Source organism: Lynx canadensis, chromosome F1 (genome assembly GCF_007474595.2).
Source record: "Lynx canadensis isolate LIC74 chromosome F1, mLynCan4.pri.v2, whole genome shotgun sequence".
Lineage (NCBI taxonomy): Eukaryota > Metazoa > Chordata > Mammalia > Carnivora > Felidae > Lynx > Lynx canadensis.
The window spans coordinates 1190787-1212302 of record NC_044319.2 but is presented as its reverse complement, the minus strand read 5'-3'; the positions used below and the strand labels follow the sequence as shown (position 1 = coordinate 1212302).

The window sequence follows — 21516 nt, the reverse complement described above, 5'->3', positions numbered from 1 at the left end:
CTTCCCGAGCAGTGCGCCCGGCGGCCCCGCAGACCTGTCCCCTGCTTCGACAGTGTTGGGACAGAACGGACCCAGGGACACCCTTCCACCAGCCTCCGACCGCTTTTAACCGCTTTTCCAGCCATGACCTTTGGAGCCGTCTTCTCGGCCACCCTCTGCCTCCGGGACCGGACAACACCCTATTCTGAACTCAGCTCCTCGTCGCCGACCAACCATGAGCTCCCAGGTTCGTCAGAATTATCCCACCGAGGTGGAGGACGCCGTCAACGTCCTGGTCCACGCGCACCCGCGGGCCGCCTACCCCTCCCTCTCTCTGGGCTCCTATTTCCACCGGGAGGATGTGGCTCTGGAGGGTGTGGACCGCCTCTCCCACGAGTTGGCTAAGGAGAAGCGGGAGGGTGCTGAGCGTCTCTTGAAGGTGCAAAACCAGCACAGCAGCCGCGCCCTCTTCCCAGACGTGCAGAAGAGGTGCCGGGATGAGGGGGTGAAAGCCTGGATGCCATGGAAGCCGCCCTGGTCTGGACCAGGCCCGTTTGGATCTACACGCCCTGGGTCTGGCCCGCGCAGACCCCCAGCGCCGTGACTTCCAGGAGAAGCACTTCCTAGACGGAGGCGAAACTCATCAGGAAGATGGGCGACCCCCTGACTCACCTCCGCAGGCCGGCTGCCCCCCCTCCCCAGGCTGGGCGAGGCCGGCATCTCTTGGAAAGGCTCACCCCCAGCATGACTCGGGGTCTCTGGAGCCCAGCAGCCCGTGAGGGGCCCCTCCGGCAGCCCCCGGATGCCAGGGCTGGTGCCCGAGCCTCTCTCTGTGGCCCCCGGGCAGCTTTGCAACACCCTGGAGCCTGCTCCCACGCCACGCCACGGACCAAATGGAAACAGGAAAGCTTTTTGCAGCAGGAAAAGCAACAACAACAACAACAAAAGCCGGCCCCTCCCAAGATGCACGTTAGATCTCCAGGGGGGGATTCTGATCCGCAAAATGGTCAGGACCCACCAGCTCCACTAATGACAGACACAACAAAGCAGTGGACTCTACCATTTATCGCTTCCCCATACGGCACTCGCACACGATTTTGCACAACACGGGCAGCGAGGTTTCACGGCGAGTGCTAAGTGCCTCCTGCACGCACTTCTGAAATTCCCGGCTGTTGGATACCGAACGGAGAAGAGCAAAGCTGTGACGCAGCGCTGTGACGGTGCTGGGCACTGGCTGGGCTCATTCACTAGCTAAGTGACACGTTTGCGCCCCTGGCCTAGAAGGTGTAGGACTCAGATTTGTGCTTCGGATCTATTGCCCCAGCATCTATTGCCGATTCTGCACGTGGCTGACCTTCAGGGCTGCTCCCAAACAGAACGGGGAAGGAGAAGTCCTTGAACCCCCGTGGTTCTAACGAGGCCACCCCTTTGATGGAAGCGGGCTGAGATCTCCACACGGTCGTCACGACGGGAAGAATATGTAGACGCTTCTGTGCTGCTCTCCTTGCACCTGTGGGTCCCTGGATGTACACGGAAAGACCACTTTTCACCGGAGAAGAGCTTATTTTGAAATAACCAAGGGTCTTTTCCACGCCTTTTGCCAAGGATATAACAGCATGACGCTTCCTTCTTAGGCCTATCCGTGCCATGTTGGTGAGTGGTTGTACCCTCGGGGAAGACAAAATTCATGTACAGTAAACGCTACACACGGTGAAATGGCCACTGACACGGCGTAGGGATGCCAGACATTTCATCACTTACTGATTCCTGCGCTCTGAGCTCGGCTCTGGGGATGCCCCTGTGAGCAGGCAAGGTGTGGTCCCTGCCCCAGAGAGCTCACAGATCGGTCCGGTTCTGTCCAGCTTCAGTGACCTCAGACACTCCACGCGGCCGAGCGGCCCAGACACACTGGCTGTGATGTCATCTCACCACTGAGCCCTCAGGTCTCAGTTTCCCCATCTGAAAATGAGGGGTCCGATCAGATGACCCGTAAGGTCCAGATTTAGCATTTCATCTCCTGGTCACATGCTGACCATCAGGACTGGGTCCCACATCGTGCTAAAGTCTGGGGACTCAAGGAAGACCAAGACACCGGTGTCCACACCACATCTTCTTTGTCCACTCATCCACCGACGGACGCTTGGGTTGTCTCCACGTCTCGGTTACTATAAATAAGGCCACTGGGTACACGGGGGTGGCACGTCTCTTCGGCTTGGTGTTTTCATTTCCTCTGGATCGATAACCAGAGGCAGAGCTGCTGGGTCACAGAGTAGTTCTACTGTTAACTTTCGAGGCTCCGCCATACTGTTTTCAGTAGTGGCCGCACCAACTTGCGTTCTCACCGGCAGGGCACGAGGGTCGCTTTTCTCCACATGCTCACCGAACTTTGCTATCTCTTGTCTTCCTGATGCCTGTTCTAACAGGAGTAAGGTGGTGTCTCATTGTCCCGATCCCTGAATCTTAATCCCCTTCCTACTGACGTGGTAGATGGCCGGCACTTACGGTATCCGCAAATGGCCTCGCCACAGCCACACCTTTGCCTGTGACTCCGTAGTCCCTCCCAGTCCTACTCCGTGTTGGCGGAGGTCACCAAGAAGACGCGACCAATGGGTGACCGGTGAGGTGGACCCTGGTGCCCAGAGCTCCTCACCCACTCTCCTACCTTTGGGATGCGGGTTCCACCTGCCCTCCCCGCTCCCGGGACCTGCCCCCAGGACAGCCCTGAGATGGTGACGTGGTGTTGGGACCACGTGAACAGATGTGGCTGAACCCCACCACGAAGGCCTCTTTGTAAGCTTCTAAAACAGGTGGGGAGGGGTGCCGAAATCTACCCGCCCTGTGGTTGCCCGAGACAAGCCTCCTGCGTAGGTTCCCTGACTTACCCACCTGCCACCTGGCACGGCCTGCCCCCTGCACAAACCTGGGGAGCTTCTGAACCCACACCCTGGGCTCGGCCGTGTCACTCGCGTCAGCCCACAGGGCACTAGGAGGTCTGATGCAAACCAAAGCTTGAAAAAAGCGCCCGCGTGTTTCCGCTCGTTCTCCGGCTTCTCTGTGACGCGGTGAGCAGAGCCTGGGCGAGTCGCTGGAGGACGAGATGCGGAGCGGGTCCAACTGCCCCCGTGGAGGCCATCCTAGGCCAGCTAATGGCCTGTGTCCAGAGACATGCATGAGCCTCAGGCAGGAGCAAGTGGCACCCCTTCTCCCCGTAAGCCCAGCCAGGGTCAGGGGACCAACCAGTGACCCGCGGACCCGCGAGAAATAGACGTCTTAGCTGTTGTTGACTGGCCTGACCCTCTATGATGGTGGTGATGAGGAAGCAGGGAGGATCCGGCCAAGCAGCCACGGGCAATGGGGAGCCAGAGCTGTTGTAGGGTCCGCTGCCTGTCCTGCCGCGGCCTTGGGGGCGAGCGAGGTGAGGACAGAGCCCCCGCTGCCCCCACCACCCGGCTTCCGGTTCAGCAACCCTGGGACAGCACCGCTGCTCACACGGCGAGCAAACTGTGCCGTCCTTCCCTCTCACGAGGACTTTGCCGCAGAAAGCGATGGAAAATACATTATACATGAGACACAGTTTCTGAACTAGTTGCGAGCGTTGTTCTAGGATATTTTTACTTTTCTTCAAACATTCCCTCGCGGGGTGAACCATCCTACCAAGGAGTTAAACGGAAATAGAAAAGAGCCTTAAAGGAATCCACTCGGCCCCATCATGGTGAGCCAAGCATATTACAGGGTCCCTGTGGCTTTGGGGGTTCCTGCCTTCCCTTTAAATAGCTGGGCGATATTGCCGCCGTGGTGGTCCGTAAACAGCAGGTGTCAGAGAAGCAACAGCTTCCCCTATTTTGTGATTAAAAATGTTGACTTCAGATCCACCGACTTGAGAAACATGAGACCCCAGAACAGTAAATCTCTCTACGCCCCCGACTTCCTCCTCTATTAGTCATCAGTGCTTCACAGTGTCGTTACGAGGATTAAGAGTTAACTCTTCTAGGGGCGCCTGGGTGGCTCGGTCGATAAAGTGTCCAACTTGGGCTCAGGTCGCGATCTCGCGGTCCGTGGGTTCGAGCCCCGCGTCCGGCTCTGTGCCGTGACAGCTCGGAGCCCGGAGCCTGCTTCGGATTCGGCGTCTCCCCCTCTCTCTGTCCCTCCCCTGCTCACGCTCTGTGTCTCTCTGTCTCTCAATAATGAATAAATGTTAAAAAATTTTAAAAAAATGCAGAGTGAACCTGAGTTTTCTTCCTTAACTAAATTTGCTCATAGTTATCCTTTAGCTGCTTAAAAATTAAGTTGATGTGGGGCACTTGGGTGGCTCAGTCGGTTGAGTCTCCGACTTCGGCTCAGGTCATGATCTCACGGTTCGTGGGTTCGAGCCCCAGGTTGGGCTCTGTGTTGACAGCTCCGAGCCCGGAGCCTGCTTCGGATTCGGCGTCTCCCTCTCTCCCTGCCCCTCCCCCGCTCATGCTCTGTCTCTCAACAATGAATAAACATTAAAATATATATGTAAAAGAGCTAATTCTTTAAAAAAATTTTTTAATGTTTATTTATTTTTGAGAGAGAGAGAGAGAGAGACAGAGCACGAGTGGGGGAGGAGCAGACAGAGAGGGAGACGCAAAATCCGAAACAGGCTCCGGGCTCCGAGCTGTCAGCACAGAGCCCGACGTGGGGCTCGAACCCACGAACCGCGAGATCACGACCTGAGCCGAAGCCGGACGCTCAACCGACTGAGCCCCCCAGGCGCCCCAAAAGAGCCAGTTCTTTTAAAGGCGGGCAGTGGTCACTCTAAAAACAGAAACAGCTCCTGTCCCCAGCACATTTTAGAAATCCGCCAGCCAACACAGACTTCCATTCTGGAAAATTCCTGAGCCAAGGATGGTCTCTCTAAGGCATTCCACGCAACTGCCTCTGAGTTTATGTGTCCCTTTTCAACTGTATCGTGTCCCTCAATTAAACACACCGTTCTCTCCAGAGCCCGAAGGGAGAACAGTGCCAGCGGCTAAAAAGACGGGCGATCAAGTCAGTTCATTGTGGCAGGAGTGCCGGGAATTACGGAAAAGGCACCGTCTTCACTATTCTTCCAGGTAGCTAATGCCGGACAAGTAACGTGATCCAAAGTGATGTGGGTCTTTCTCTGGGCTCTGGTACATGAATGCATTTAGCAGCCTCCTCTGAGGTCAAAGAAATTGGGACAGAGTTTGAAACGGTCTATTTATAAATGTACAGAGTCAGCAAACAGCCGATGTGTGGCACAGGATACAATCGGGTTTTTAAAAAAAAGACTCCCCCTTACGTAAGCAGCACAAGCTTGCAGTATCGGTCAGTCATCGCTATAACAATGCTGCATAACAAATCATTCCAGCATTCAGCGCCTCGCAACAATAATCATTTATACTTGCTCGCACAGCTGAAGGTTGACTGGGGGGGGGGGGGGCGGTCGCTGGATCTAGCGGGCTTGGTTCTGAGCTACAGCTGGGCTGGGGTCTGCACCCCATGCCCCCGGGCTCCTTGCAGTGGGTTGGCCCCAGTGACGTCAGGTCAGGCGAGCAGGCACTCCCGGAACTCGGAAGACCTGGCAGAGCCCAGCGTGCGTGCAGAGGAGAGGGTCCCCACAATCCCTGGCTTCGGGGAGGTCATGGCTTCGGGGACGTGACCCCACGGATACGGCGGAGGGTGCGGAATCGGGAACAGCAGCGTGGTCTTCCTACTCCACCACTGCCCACCTCCGCCAGCTCCGCCTGCGGGATCACATCGTGGAGTGTCTGCGGCGGGTGCCGGTTTCACACCGTTCAGCTGTACTTCCCGCCTCGACCCCTCCCCCGAAGCAGGTGTGGCTCGGGTAAGCACGAAGGGGGAGGGGCACAGGCGGTCGGGGTGGTAACTCCTGTGGCCCTATCACCACCCCGTTCTTTCCAGAATAAAACCTGGTGCACCTGCCGCCTCCCACCTGGTTACACGGCCCCAAAGGACGCAACGCCCCCCGCCCGTCCTCCTCTTCCACAGCCCTGGAGGGAGGGAAAATCATCCATCCCCGGGGCTCTCTGCAGCCACAGAGGTCAGAAAACCGACACTGAGACTGGACACAAGCTCGCGGAAGTTGGGGAAAAAGGAGAACCGCAGCTCCGTCAAGCCACACGGCGCCCTGGGTCCTGCCACGCACGCAGGCTCCGGCGAACGCGAGACCATCAGTGACACACGACCAGCTTGGCCCAAGGGAAGTGACACTTGACACGCCCCAGGACAACCAAATCCAGGGTGTGACGACCACAGCTCGCCAGGAACGCTTCTCCCCGAGCTCATGCCGACCCTGGGCTCTCACTGAACTTCCTTTCCTGAACCTGGAGAGGCAGCAGGGGCCCCTCGTCAGACGAGGGCATTTTCCTGCTCCCACCCCGCCCTTCTCCGTGACCCACGGCGCCGACATCCTGCTCCAGTGGAGAGCGGCTCACAGAGTGGTCCTGCCCTAGAACGTGAATCATACGCACACGTCAACACGAGAACCCCGCAGTTCAGACGATTACCCAAAGAACACATTTCCTGATAATTACAGAGCTTGAAACGGATCCACTTGAAAATCCCTTCCTTCCTCCCGAGAAAGCTGAGGAGGTGGTTTAACAACAATCAGCTGCTGAAATGCATCACATCCCGGGTGTTAGGAGACAAGTTCCAAGGAATTTCTTGGAAGGTACAGTTCCCAGAAGGTGGTGGTGCTAACCAGACCCACTCAGCCTCCCCCTGTGCCCGGCACGGGCTCAGACTCCGGCAGGAGGACCAGAGCTGGAGCCTGGGGGAGGCCGCCGGCCATGGGCCACCGCACCTGCACCCGCCTCGGCACGGAAGGCACGCCCCGGGGGCGTTCACGGGGGTTTTGGCAGCCACCGAGGGTCAGGACGACAGCGGTAACGTGTGACGGTGTCAGCCGTTCTGAGCTGCGCACACCTGTGTCCTCCCCGCTAATTCCCCAGCAGCCTCCCAGGGGAGGCGTTATGCTCACTGCGCCCGGGGTTAGAGTCGCACTGAGGGCCTCGTGGATCACCGGGGCAGGGGGCAGGACGGGGAAGCAGCAGAGGCCTGCATACATTACCTCCTGTCCGCTAGGGGCCTTCTGTGTAGACGACGAGCACGACAGAGTTACATGTGATATGAAAATACACATCTGATGTAAGTAGTAAGTGTAGTAAGAGAGACACGTTCCCGGCTAGGTTCTCGCCCGGCCGGTGGCGGGGCCGAGGCCGTGAGGCTGCAGGATGAGTGATCAGTGATCGAGCACGGCTCACACCTGCAGACTTGAAGTCAGTGTGCCCTGTCCTCTGCTGTCTACTGGAACTCTCCTCCCTGTCCTCTACTGTCTACTAGAACTTTCCTCGCTGTCCTCTGCTGTCTACCGGAACTCTCCTCCCTGTCCTCTGCTGTCTACTGGAACTCTCCGCCTATCCTCTGTTGTCCACTGGAACTCTCTTCCCTGTCCTCTGCTGTCCACTGGAACTCTCCTTGCTGTCCCCTGTGTCTACTGGAACTTTCCCCCCTGGTGTCGCCTGCTAACATTGAACGAAACATGCCTTCACGGGAGCAGTGGAGGCTGCAGCAAGGTGGGGTTGGGGGGGGGGGGAGATGAGGGGACGGAGCCCATGAAAAGGAAAAAAACAGAAAAAGGCCCTTGGAATATGTTTCCTGGAGCAAAACGCCTCATCTACTGCATACAGTTCTAGAAACTCTATGCAAATTTGCAAATGGTAAAGCTAATTCTTGCTCAGCCCCTTTTCTTTCACACCCTTGGCTTTGACCTTCAGGCTGTAAGGCAGGACTCTGGCAGACACGGCCAGGCCACTGGTCCCTGTCCCACCAGAGTCAGTGGTCAAGCAGTCAGAAGGGTGAGCAAGCCTGATGTGAAGGATGTGGATTACTGCCTTGCCAGAGAGTCTGGGGTGGGGGGCTGGGGTACATTCAGGATGGGGGAAAGGGATGAGACAGACACTTAGCTGTCAGTCGTAAAGCACCAGCCAAAGACCAGAAGTCACAGCCGAAGGAATCACTGGTGCCCAAGATATTACCTGGGAAAGTAATTCACAGATTCATGAACTGCCCTTAATACCAAATGACATGTGCCGTTCTCTTAAATCCTTCTTTACTCTTGGATCACTAGTGTTTTCATATGCTTCTCATCATCTGACCATACTTCCCTGCTGCCTCATCCAAGACGTGAAACTCTAACACACTGAGTGTCTGAGAAAACATCAACGGGCAAGTAATCGGCAGGAAAAATAATTAACTTTTGATTAAGCTCGCTCTTCCAATGGAAGGCATCATTACTGAAATCTAGGAAAGTTTCAAAAGCTTGCACGATGATTTTCCTTCTGTCGATGCTGGCAAGGTATCTGTTTCTCTCCTACTCACAGGAGGCTCAAAAACTCCTTTCGGGGGGCGCCTGGGTGGCGCAGTCGGTTAAGCGTCCGACTTCAGCCAGGTCACGATCTCGCGGTCCGGGAGTTCGAGCCCCGCGTCAGGCCCTGGGCTGATGGCTCGGAGCCTGGAGCCTGTTTCCGATTCTGTGTCTCCCTCTCTCTCTGCCCCTGCCCCGTTCATGCTCTGTCTCTCTCTGTCCCAAAAATAAATAAACGTTGAAAAAAAAAAACTCCTTTCGGGTTGACAGGTGGCTTTACGGTGTCCTGTAGCCCATCCGCTCTGAACAGAGATGGGGATGTCTTCTGGCTCTCGGCTGTGGGTACCGCTTCCTCTACCTGCAAGTTGCTGGTCTCTACACTTTGCTGCTCTCTGCACACACTTTCCTGCTGGACGGTGACGTCCCTCTGCCATCGGGCTTCCCCAGCTATGTCTCGGAGAGCACGCGCACCCCTGAATGTGCATGCACACGTGTGTTCCGGAGGCGCCCGGCGGCTGTGACCTCTGCCCATCCATTCAGAACAACTCTCCGAACGCGGGCTCCCCTTCATCACGCGTCCTGTCCCAGCCCTGACACGCTCCCCGTGACGCTGTCAATCAATCTGCGAGGCTGAATGGCAGCTGAAACCTCAAAGGAAAGCCAGCAGCTAGTTAAAAGCTTCCTGGAGCCGGGCAGGTGCATCCCCAGCGCCAGCCAGGAACAAAGGCCGCAGGGGCAGCATCAGGTGCAAATGCCATCCATCATCACGCAAAGATAGAGGACCTCCCGATCCAACCAGAGGCACCCGCAAGGATCCAGCGCCACCACTCTGGCGATGGCCACCACTCTAATCAGCTCCTTTCATCTCTGGAGGTTTCCACGCGCTCCCACCTCCCCCGCCCCTGCCATTTGCCTTCGGGGGAGACGGGGCTGGAGCAGGCATGAGCCTCGCTGGCCCCTTTTACCGTGTGACCGGCCACGACCCCGTGGCCGTCCACCCTCGGTGTGGCGTTCCTGCACTGACCTTTCTCAGGAGGAAGCAGATGCGTTCAATGTTCCTCAGCCGTTCCCTCTTCAGGACGCAAAAGAGAGGAAAAGAGGGGAGGTTGGAGGTTAGATGTTCTGCTGCGAGAACCTGAGGAGCCCCACATTCAGCCCCCAGTACAGGAGGCAGAACCCACCAGAGACCCCTCCCGGCCACGTGGCCTGCATGCTCCCACCCAGCGCCTCCTAACGAGAGTTTCTGCTCATAGAACTCACTAGCAAAAAACCAAATCATCCAATTGTAAATGGGCAGAGGATCCGAATAGGTGTTTTCCCAAAGAAGACATACAGACGGCCAATGGGTATGCGAAAAGGTGCTCATCACCCATCATCAGGGAAATGCAAATCAAAGCCACGGTGGGGTACCGCCTCACACCTGTCAGGATGGCCCAAATCAACAACACAGGAAACCACAGTGTCAGCGAGGATGATGCGGAGAGAGGAGAACCCTCGTGCACTGCTGGTGGGAATGCAAACTGGTGCAGACACTGTGGAGAACAGTATGGGGGGGTCCTCAAAAAGTCAAAAATAGAACTATCCTACAATCCAATAATTCTACTTCTGAATATCTGCCTGGAAGAAAGGAAATCACTGCCTGGAAAAGATATCTGCACCTCTGTCCTCACTGCAGCGTCAGTAGTATTTCCAATAGCCACAACACAGAGTCTACCTAAGTGTCCCTGGATAGATGAGTGGAAGAAGAAAATGTCATACATACACACACACACACACACACAGTATATACGTACTATTACGTACTATATACGTACTATATACGTACTATGATATACACACATATACATACACAGAATGCATATAGTATATTATATAGTATGAGATACGTACACACATACAGCATATATACAGCATACTATTACATAGTATGATACATGCACACACGTGCACACAACACACACAAACACTGGAATATTACTCAGCCATAAAAAAGAAGGAACCCCCTGCCGTTTGTAACAACGTGGACGGAGGAGAGGGCATTATGCCGAGTGAAGTAAACCAGACAGAGAAAGACAAATCCCGTGCGATCTCACTTATGTTTGTGGTATCTACAAACGTACAATAACAACAAAGCAAACTCCTAGAAAAGGAGATCAGAAGTGTGGTCATCAGAGACAGGGAGTGGGGGAGGGGTGAAAAGGCACAAACTTGTGGTTATAAGACAAGTACCAGGGACATCCTTCCTGGCACCCACAATCAGCCCTCCTGGGAAGACCGCTTGGGCCCACTTGGGTCCCTGGAGCACGGGTGCCCTGATTTGTGTCCAAGGTAGGGTGGATCCCTGCCATTGATTTTATTTGTCTAAAGTGAGTATATTTAGGGGAAGTCATCATCCCACTATGGCCCCAGGCTAAGACTTCTGCAAATGTCGAGGTCCCTGTCTGGAGCCTGGCTCACGGCTGGGGACAGGTGCCTAATGGCTGGGCAGGTGATGACGGTCATGTCACACACCGTGTGTTGCCTCCCCTTTCCCGCAATGACTTTCTTGTTTTCTGGAGCCACTGTGAGCACGGCTGCGGCATCCGCCGGCGCTCTGTTACCGAGGCAATGTGGTGGCCGTGGATGTGACGGTAATGAAATTCCTCGCGGATCTGGAGGAGACAGGTGGCTGGGACGCTTCTATTTCCCTAACTGACTCATACAGTGATTCCTGGGCGCCCTTTAAGACCCCACATCAGGACAGATTAGCGCCCACGTGCAAGGAAGGCAGACCATGCGTGTGCGCGCCCACACACGCACGTGTGCGCCCACACAAACCCCCATGCAGCTGGGCATCGAGGCTGCCTACGTGCAGAATAAGGAAAGGTGTGCAGAACCAGGCACAGAGACACACGGGCTGGTCCTCAGGGGACAACAGCTCCCTCGCTCCGTGGCGACAGTGAAGGCCCCACCGGGAAAAGGAAGGGAAGGGCTAAATGAGATGCTAGAGTAACACGGGGGCCCCCTCCTCCTCCTGGAAGGGGGTCTGCCCCGAGGGCCCAGCAAGTCTGTGCTTTAGGGGATCTTCCTAGAGCAACTGCTTATAAGCTGAGTCCCCCCGGGGCTGGCGTCACGGCCCAGGGAGGCAACTGTTCCGAGCCTCCTGAGGCTGAGCTGCCTCCACGGAGGCCGAGATCGCTCCAACACAGTTAAGGAGGCATCTAAAGCGCTTAACTTCCTGCCAGGGAGTAAATCCTAAGGACCAAGAAAATGTGCCTAATATTCTTCCATGTAGGGTTTTAACAGATTTTTTTTTAAATCCCAGATAAGAGGGACGCCTGGGGGGCTCAGTCGGTTGAGCATCCGAGTTCGGCTCAGGTCATGATCTCATAGTTCGTGACTTTGAGCCCCGAGTCAGGCTCTGTGCTGACAGCTCGGAGCCTGAAGCCTGCTTCCGATTCTGTCTCCCTTGCTCTCTGCCCCTCCCCCACTCATGCTCGCTCACGCGCTCGCTCGCTCTTTCTCTCTGCTCCTCCCCCATGTCCTTCCCATGCTCGCTCCCTCTTTCTCAAAATAAATAAACTTTCAAAATCCCAGACAAGACTCCTTTCCCTGGGCCTTCAGTCTGTCTACAGGTTTGGCCAGCAGGGTCCAGGCTCCTTAATTACATCACAACCTGTTGGAAGCGTGGCTCTAATGACAGGAGTAAAGAGCTGAGACCCAGCCTCCAGGCTCACCTCACCCTGCAGGATTCACTTGCATCAACAACAGTTGAGCTCCTACTGTATGCAGGCTCCCTTCTTGCTCCGACCCTCAGCAGAGGCCGCCTCGGCCCCCGTGTGGGTCCTGTGTCCTCCGTCCCATCTGAACTAAGAAAACTGCCTGCTCCGTGACGTTTGTCTGTGGGTCGGATTTGCAGGACGGAGCTGAATGGAGGACACATTTCTGCACTCGCGTGACCCTGGGGTCATTTCAGAAAGCCCTGGGTGTTCTAAGTGAGCTGTGTCCTGATTTGAGCCCAGACAGCTAGGAGGACGCAGTGTAGGCAGCTGACCCCCCGGGACGCGCCCTCTCGAGCTGAGCAGCTCTGTGCCCTGTGGCGGGCACCTGTGGCGGGTGCAGACGGGCCACTGCCAAACAAACGAAACATCCAGAAAGAAGTGAGGCCTTTCAGGCCCTGTGGAGCCAGGTTAGCCGGGCGGGGGGGACACCGGCCGATGGAAACAAGATGGATTTTAATGCAGGTTTCATAAAACTAAGGAGTTTCCAAGTGCCTCTGAGGGAGTCTTTCAACTTGTAACAAAATTCTGCTTCCCACAGTCAACTTTGAAAGGGTTTGGCTCTACGCCATGGAACCAAAGCATGGGTGCCAAAGGGATTCTGAAATCAGGCTTTAGAAAATCAGATCTCCGAAAGAGACAACACAGAGGAGGAGGTAAGAACACAGACGGCACACCTCGAATCCTGACCTCGCCGCCTGCGAGCCGTGGGCCCCTGCGCAGGTCTGTACTCGCGGTAAACGATGCCGGCGTGGGAGAGGATCCTACGTTACACACACGAGGTTCCCGCAGGCGGAAAAGACTACCAAAACCTGGCGACTCCAGTAAAAACCCTGCACTTCACGGAGGCCACCCTGAAGCCTAGTCCCCTGGTCTTGTGGTTCCTCCAGGGAGCTTAACTTTCTCCAAGAAAGTGTCCCTGTCACTAGAGAGTGATGCCGTGAGCCTTCCGGGTTAAGACAGCGTCACACTAGTAAATCCTGCTGTTCAGTCTACAGCCTCTAAATAAAAATATCATCAGGGCACCTGACTGGCTCAGTCGGTTGAGCGTCTGACTCCTGAGTTGAGCTCAGGTCATGAGATCGTGGTTTGCGTGATCGAGCCCCACGTCGGGCTCTGTCCTGACAGCCCGGAGCCTGAAGCCTGCTTCAGGTTCTGTGTCTCCCTCTCTCTCTGCCCCTCCCCTGCTTGCATTCTCTCTCTGTCCCCCCCCCCCCCAAAAATAAACATTAAAAAATTTTTTTAAAACAAGTATCAACAGAACTACTCAAACCAACACTTGCTTCCATGCTGGAAGGGCCTGGGAGGACCTTCATCGGTGCTGGGGCCCCGTGAGTTCAGATGGAGAGATGCCCCCTGAGTGACCCGTGTGCACCCCATCCTCTGAGCCCAGGAGTGCTGGTCTGGAATGAGTGTGGACAAGGCCCTGTCCGCGTGCGTGGCCGGTCCCCGGCTCCGGGAAGTAGGCTGCACTGACCAGAGAAGCAGAGACCCCACCCACCCCTCCCCTACGAGCGCCCCTATCCCTCTCCTGCACCAAGGCCGCCCTCCACGCCCACCTCCATATGGGAGCAGCTGACAACTGAGAGGCAGTGGTCAGACCTGGAGCAGTGACCTGGGGCAGAGGGGCTGTCACCGCACCGACGACCAGACTGCGTCGGGTTCCCCAGCGGGAAGCGAGTTGGCCTGGGACCACGGAGCCTCTCGAGGTGGGCGTCTCCTGGGCGGCGGTGTGGGGTCAGGGGCCCCGACACCCACTCTGCACGTGTCCCACTGAGACGCTGGCCAGCGCCGAGCACGAACGACCACTAAGGAGGCTCCCGTCCCCCACAACATGCTGGTTCAAGGACGAATAACCACAAGACAGCACGGGGCCCCCACCTGGGTGACTGGGGTGCACGTACTTGTGAGTTAAGTGGAGACGTCCGACCTCGGGCGCGAGATGTGTCCTCAACAGCCCGGAGCCAGGCACTCAGGGCTGGTATGTCCTTCACCCGCCCCACCCGTATCAGAACCTCCCTCCTCCACAGGCCCGTCACCACCCTGCCCTCCGCCACCCTGCCCACTGCCCCCCTGCCCTCTGCCACCCTACCCACCACCCCCCTGCCCTCTGCCCCCCGGCCCCCCCTCACCCTGCCCTCCACCACGCCCCTGCCCTCCACCCCCCTGCCCTCCACCCCCCTGCCCTCCTGAACCCTGCCCGCCACCAGCTCCCACCACTTACCGCGTGAACAGGGTTGCACTGGTCTATGGGGCTCTTAAAATCTGTCCTTAACTCATCGAAGGCAATTATCTGAAACGAATACGCAGAATCGAGATGTTAGTGCAAACGTGAGCCAATGCACCAGGTCACAGGCTCCCTGTAGATCTGCTGCGAATGATACAGGGGGCGGGGAGGTCAAGGACAGGAGGCTGGCTGGAGTCGGTGGCTGTCAGAGCTGGCGACAGACACCTGGGGCTGACTGGGCTCCTGTGTCATCTTCTGCGTCCGCTTAAAAGTCCCCCAATTAGGAACAGGCCAGGTGCTGCATAAGGCCTCATCCTTGTGACCGGTAGACAAATAAGGCCCACAGACCTCGTACGCAGCCTGGTGAGGACAGACGACAGAACCGTCCTCTCAAAGCTAAACTCACTCACAAACTAGCCCTAGAGGAGGTCAGAGGCCAGGGCCTCAGGTGCACGGAGCTGGCGGGTCAGGAGAGGCAGGGCCAGGCCAGGGGGGTCTGCAGAGAAGTCAGGAAGGAAGAAGAACTCAGTGGGAAGCTGTTTCTTTTTTCAAATTTATTTATTTATTTTGAGAGAGAAGCAAGAGAGAGTGAGCACACTAGCAGGGGAGGGGCAAAGAGATGTGGACAGAGGATCCAGAGAGGTCTCTGTGCTGACAGCACAGAGCCTGACGTGGGGCTTGATCTCACGAACTGCGAGGTCATGACCTGAGCAGAAGTCGGACGCTTAACCAACTAAGCCATCCAGAAGCCCCACGTCAAAGTACTTTTCAAGGTTCCCCCCTTTTATATGAGCCAGCAACACTTTTTTTTTAAAGTCTGTTTATTTTGAGAGAGGAGAGAGAGAGCGTGCACAAGCAGGAGAAGGGCAGACAGAGAGAGGGACAGAGAGACCCTCAAGCAGGCTCCACACCGTCAGCACAGAGCCCTACACGGGGCTTCCTTTCACGAACCACGAGATCATGACCTGAGCCAAGATCAAGAGTCGGACGCTTGACCGACAGAGCCCCCCGGGAGCCCCCATGTGTGAAGCTGTGTCTGTGAACTTGAGCCCTGTCTGTGCCACCGCTAAGCCGAAGCTAACTCATCACAGAGGTCCTGCCCCAGACTCTCCAGCCTCTCCCCGGCCCCAACCGCCACAGGGTCACAGAGCAACGACTCACTGGCCAAATGGAGTCCCCACGAGGGGCCCCACCAGGGCTAGCGATGGCCCCTCCCCACAGCAACATCAGCAGACTCTCAGGCGGCCTGGACCCACCTCAAGAAGCAGGGAGTTGTATCTCAAGGAGCTCTCCTTCTTTAGGCCAACAGCATTTATAATCAGGGGATTAAAAATCACCTTGCTTGTCTACAACAGTTATCTTGCTAAAAATAATAGCGCTGCGCTGCGGCAAACCCTTCCTGGAAGAGTGGGAAGTGGCTGAAATCTCAACCCGCTATAGGTAATGAGTCCCCGGGGCTGCCCCACTGAGGGCTGAGCGTTTAGGAGACGCCTCTTTTCTCTGGAATGTTCTCTCCCGGCAGTGCCCTCTGGCTTCCGCAAGCGCCTCTCTGGGTGAGCCCTCACGATCTCGAGTCTGCATCGCGTGATCTTACTGCTCGCGCACTGGGCGCACTGGGTGGGGCGCCTGCCTGGCGTCCGGTTCGGGGAGCCGAGCCCCAGGCACCGTGCTCGGATGACGGGGTCTCCGGGCTCGGACAGCGAGCGCCGTGCCCCAGGTCTGGAATCCAGGATCAGCGGTGTGCCTTGCCACACAGTGTCGCTTCTCTGGGCTCGAAAGGGCAGAAAGAAAGTGCGGAGTTACTAAAGACGCCGGAAGACTCCTCGCCCTGTTCGTAGCTTCGGGACACAACGGTGAGCGGGAAGACACGGCCCTGTCGTCACAGAGCTTACCACAGGGACTGGGTGGGGGTGATATGAAGAAACAGAATTGGGGGGAGGTCCGAGAGGTCTCTGGGGAGGTGCCCCCTCACCTGAGAGACCTGAATGACCAGGAGCCAGACATGGAAAGTTCCAGAAGGAAGTTAGGCTGCAGAGGCCCCGAAGGGGAAGCAAGGTCTGAAGGAGGGAGATGCAGAAGGGCCACAGAGGCCGAAGCCCCCCGATGGAGACACCACGGGAGACGAGGCCGGGAGCAGGGACCGGCCAGAACCCCACCCGTGCAGGGCTCCCGTGGCCACGCTCCCCCAGCTAGGCCTCTGTGGTCCCGGGCGCTGTGGCCTCCGGGGGGCTTGCAGAGCTGAGCACATCGGCTGCTCGCAATCTGACAAAGGGAACCAACCGCCTGGACGTGACCGAGTGGCCATCGGCGACACACCGGTGCTGGTGACCCCGGCGCCGACCGCGCACGCCGGGGAGGTGCTGGCGAGCAGATCAGGTCTTTCAGCGAGGCCGCGAGTTCACCCAGCGGAAAATCAGTGCCCAGAGAGTGGGGGACAGAAGGAGGGGCATCCTGGCGCATCAGACCGGGGAAGCCAGGTGGCAGCTGGGCGTTGGGAAAAGCAGTCCGTCGTTTTCTAAGGGGGGGGGCTCGTGGCCCGAGCCCGGAATCTCTGCCTCCGGGCCCACCTGGAGAGGGACGGCTCCCTCACCCGGGTCTGTGCTCAGACTCCCACACGGAGTCCAGCGGGGCCAACCCCTCTCCTTGTTTCTCCGTGTCGTGGGCCGAATAACGTCGCCGGGTTCTCATCCTCCCGGAACCTCAGAACGTGACCCTATTTGGAAGTAGGGTCTCTGCAGACATAATCACTCAAAATGACACTACAGACCCGAAATCCAGCGACAGCGTCCCCGTAGAGAAAAGGACACGGGAGACTGCGGTGCTGTGGCTACAAACCAGGAGAACCACGGATCGTCAGCGGCCACCGCAAGCCAGGAGCCTCCCCAGAGCCTCCCGAGGGAGCAGTCTCGACTGCGGACTTCGGCCTACAGACGTGGGAGGGAAAAACACCTGTGATTTCAAGCCACCTAGTCAGCGGTGGCCTGTGAAGGCAGTCATGGGAAAACCAATACACTCCATTCACAGAGTGTCTGAAATTGCCACTGCTGGGACCTGAGACATCTGCGGGAAGACATGGCTCTGGTGACAAACAGGAGCATTTCTGGCCCAAAATAAATACCCCCCACCCCCGGGGAAGCAGGCTTTTGCCTGCACCCTGAGCCTTCCCGTAAGTCCTCCAAAGCCACACTCAGGATGCACTTGTAGGGGCGCCTGGGCGGCTCAGTTCAGCGTCCGACTTCGGCTCAGGTCATGATCTCACAGTTCTTGAGTTCGAGCCCCGCATCAGGCTCTGCGCTGACGGCCTGTCAGTGCAGAGTCCGCTTCAGATCCTCTGTCCCTCTCTCTCTGCCCTCCCCCGCTCGCGCTCTTCCCAAAATAAATAAATATTAAAAAAATAATAAGGCACTTGTAATTTAGAAAGAAGGGGGTTCTTATGACCTCACCGTGTCTTTTCCCTATTCCCTATCACACCATTCCCACACGACACGCAGCCCAAGCCCGCTCTGGGACGGGAGAGGGACGGCTGATGGGAAACGTTTACTGCTGGGGACCCACGTGTGGCGTGACATTTGGTCCCGGTTCTATGTCTGACCCTGGCGCGGCCATGGGTCCTAACATCTCTGTTCCCTGACCCTAACCCGCTCCAGGCCAGGGTTTGCTAAACCACCTCTCAGCCCCTCGGAAGAAAGCTCCACACTCACGGACACCAGCCGCTCCTTCGGGTCCTGCCTCAGCTCCTGTCACCGCACCGCATGCAGAGACCCAGGGTCTCTGACACGCAATTTACTGCCCACCTCCTTTCCTAAAACCGTGCAAGGCCCACAGGTCACGGGTACTTTAAACTTCCCTAAGTATTTTCACGTGTTTTATTTTGTGTTCGTTTTCCGTAACATCCCAAATTGGGGTGCCGTCTGCTTTCCCAGTGAACAATCGAGGAGAATGACGGGTCATCAGGAATGCCCGAGGTCACCCAGCAGAAGGGGGACTAAAACCGTCCCTCCCTCCGATGCTCCTCCTTGTACTGTTTGCACGGGGCCGCACAGCCTCACCGCTCTTCCTGGGGGAGTGAGAGATGTTTACTAAGCCCCCACCGGTACAGGGTGCCATACTGGGCAGGACACAACGGGCTTAGCACCGACAGCCCTGTCTTCTAAGGACTCCCGATCAAGGAAATTGCTTAACCCTACCCGGCCAAGAGCTTAGAAAAGAAAACCATTTCAGACCGGCACAGGGCGTCTGAGTCTCCCCCTAACCTCACCCCGATTTCACCTCCGTATCAGTCAGCGTTCTGGAGAGAACTGGCTCATGCAGTTCCAAAGGCTGGCAAAGTCCCAAACCTGCGGGGCGGGCCGGCAGCCCGGAGACACAGGCGAGGTCGATGCTGCAGGAGCAGTCCGAAAGCCACCTGCTGCAGAATTCCCTCTGGCTCGCGGGAGGCCAGTCTTCTCTTCTATTCGGGGCTTTGGCTGATTAGATGAGGCCCACCCACATTAGGAAGGACAATCTGCTTGTGCTCAAAGTCACTGATTCGTTTCCATTTTATTTTTTAGTTATCTTTTTAAAATCCGGTACAGTTAACGTACAGTGTTACGTCGAACACTTCTGTGCACGACTCAGTGCTCATCATGAGAAGTGTAGTCTTAATCCCTTTCACCTAGTTCACCCATCACTCCCCCACCCTCCGCTCTGGGGACCATCAGCTTGCTCTCCAGAGTTGAGAGTCTGTTTCTTGGTTAGTCTGTCTGTTTCTTTGTTTTGTTTTGTTTTGTTTTTTTTTTTAAATTTTTTTTCAACGTTTATTTATTTTTGGGACAGAGAGAGACAGAGCATGAACGGGGGAGGGGCAGAGAGAGAGGGAGACACAGAATCGGAAACAGGCTCCAGGCTCCGAGCCATCAGCCCAGAGCCCGACGCGGGGCTCGAACTCCCGGACCGCGAGATCGTGACCTGGCTGAAGTCGGACGCTTAACCGACTGCGCCACCCAGGCGCCCCTTTTGTTTTGTTTTTTAAATTCCTCATATGGGTGAGATCGTACGGTCTTTGTCTTTCTCGGACTTATTTCACTTAACATTGTACCCTCTACGAGCAATCCACGTTATCGCAAATGGCAAGATTTCATTCCTTTTTATGGCTAATATTCCGTTCTTTTTCATCATCAGTCCATGGACTCTCGGGCTGCTTCCACAACTTGGCGATTGTAAATAATGCTGCTGTAAACACAGGGGTGCATGTATGCTTTCGAGTCGGTGTTTTCATATTCTTTGGGTAAGTACTCAGCAGAGGAATTATTGATCATATGGTAATTTTAATTTCCTGAGGAACCCCCCACACTGTTTCCCACAGTGGCTGTACCAGTTTGCATTCCCGCCAACAGTGCACGAGGGGTCCCTTTTCTCCACATCCTCCCCAGCACCTGTCGTTTCCTGTGTTGTTGATTCTGGCCATTCTGACTGGTGTGAGGTGATATCTCGTTGTGGTTTTGATTTGTATTTCTCTGACGATCAAGTGATGTTGAACATCTTTTCATGTGTCTGTTTACCATCTGGATGTCTTCTTTGGACTATGTCTTCTATTTTTTAATCGGATTATTTGTGGTTTTTTTTGGATGTTGAGTTGTGTAAGTTCTTCATATATTTTGGATACTAGCCCTTTACATCATGTGCAAATATCTTCTCTCATTTCATAGGTTCCCTTTTAGTTTTGTTAATTGTTCCTTCACTGTGCAGAAGCATTTTGATATAATCACATTTTTTTTTTTTTTTGCATTTATTTCCCTTAGGAGACATATCTAGAAAACTTGCTATGGCTGATGTCAGAGAGACTGTGCTCTCTTCTAGGATTTCTACGGTTTCAGGTCTCACATTTGTCTTCAATCCAATTTTTTTTTCTTTCTTTTTAAGTTTATTTATTTTCGACAGAGACAGAGTGCGAGCATGAGCTGGGGAGGAGCAGAGAGAGAGGGAGACACAGAATCTGAAGCAGGCTCCAGGCTCCAAGCTGTTAGCACAGAGCCCGACGCGGGACTCAAACTCACAAACTGTGAGATCATGACTTGGGCCGAAGTCAGACGCTTAACCGACTGAGCCACCCAGGCACCCCTGTCTTCAATCCAACTTGAGTTTAGTTTTGTATGTGGTGTGAGAAAGTGGTCAAGGTTCATTCTTTTGCATGTAGCTGCCCAGTTTTACTAGCATCATTTCTTGAAGAGACTGTCTTTCCCCCATTGTATATTCTTGCCTCATTCTTGAAGGTCAATTGACCATATCACCGTGTATTTACTTCTGGGCTCTGTATACTTTTATATTGACCTATGTGTCTATTTCCGTGCCAGTCCCATAGTATTTTAATTACTACAGCTTTGTACTATAACTTGAAATCTGTTATTGTGATGCCTCACAAAGAAGCTTTGCTCTTCTTTTTCAAGATTGCTTTGGGTACTCAGGGCCTTTTGTGGTTCCATACAAATTTTAGGATTGTGTTTTCTAGTTCTGTGAAAAATACTGTAGGTATTTTGATAGGGATTGCATTTAAAGTGTGGATTGCTTCGGGAAGTACAGAAATTTTAACAATACTTGTTCTTCCAACCCAGAAGCATGGAATGTTTCTCTATTTCTTTGTGTCATCTTCACTTTCTTTCCTCAGTGTTTTACAGTTTTCAGAGTACAGGTCTTTCATCTTTTTGGTTAGGTTTATTCCTAGGTATTTTGTTATTTTTGGTGCAATTTTTGGTGACGTTACTGAATTCATTTATCAGTTCTAGTAACTTTTTGGTGGAGTCTTTAGGGTTTTATATATATAGTATCATGTCATCTGCAAGTAGTGAAAGTTTTACTTCTTACTTACCAATTTGGATGCCTTTTATTCCTTTTTCTTATCTGATTGCTGTGTCTAGTTCTTCTAGTACCTTGTTGAATAAAAGTGGTGAGAGTGGAGGGGTGCCTCAGTGGCTTAGTTGGTTAAGTGTCTGACTTTGGCTAAGGTTATGATCTTGCAGTTCATGAGTTTGAGCCCCACATCAGGCTCTGTGCTGACAGCTCAGAGCCTGGAGCCTGCTTCAGATTTTGTGTCTCCCTCTCTCTCTGCCCCTCTCCCACTCATGCTCTCTCTCTCAAAAATAAATAAAAATTGAAAAAAAAATTAAAAATAAAAGTGGTGAGAGTGGACATCCTTGTCTTGT

At 54.9% G+C, this 21516-nt stretch overlaps 2 protein-coding genes across 2 annotated transcripts in view; one reads left to right on the top strand and one right to left on the bottom strand.

The window, feature by feature from the left end:
* CNIH3 (cornichon family AMPA receptor auxiliary protein 3) overlaps positions 1 to 21516 on the bottom strand; it is an 86727-nt gene that overhangs the window by 29896 nt on the left and 35315 nt on the right. Inside the window, exons 2-3 of the mRNA XM_030303190.1 lie at positions 14336 to 14404; positions 9378 to 9425 (exon numbers count right to left, since the gene is read on the bottom strand). Of these exons, the coding sequence (XP_030159050.1) occupies positions 9378 to 9425; positions 14336 to 14404 (117 nt within the window). The remainder of the gene's footprint in view (positions 1 to 9377; positions 9426 to 14335; positions 14405 to 21516) is intronic.
* On the top strand, positions 191 to 6883 carry LOC115505024 (ferritin light chain-like). Its single transcript, XM_032591764.1, is given in 6 exon segments — positions 191 to 479; positions 482 to 514; positions 517 to 607; positions 609 to 948; positions 5706 to 5812; positions 6730 to 6883. Coding segments are annotated over 6 exon segments (990 nt in total). The 5' UTR covers positions 191 to 214.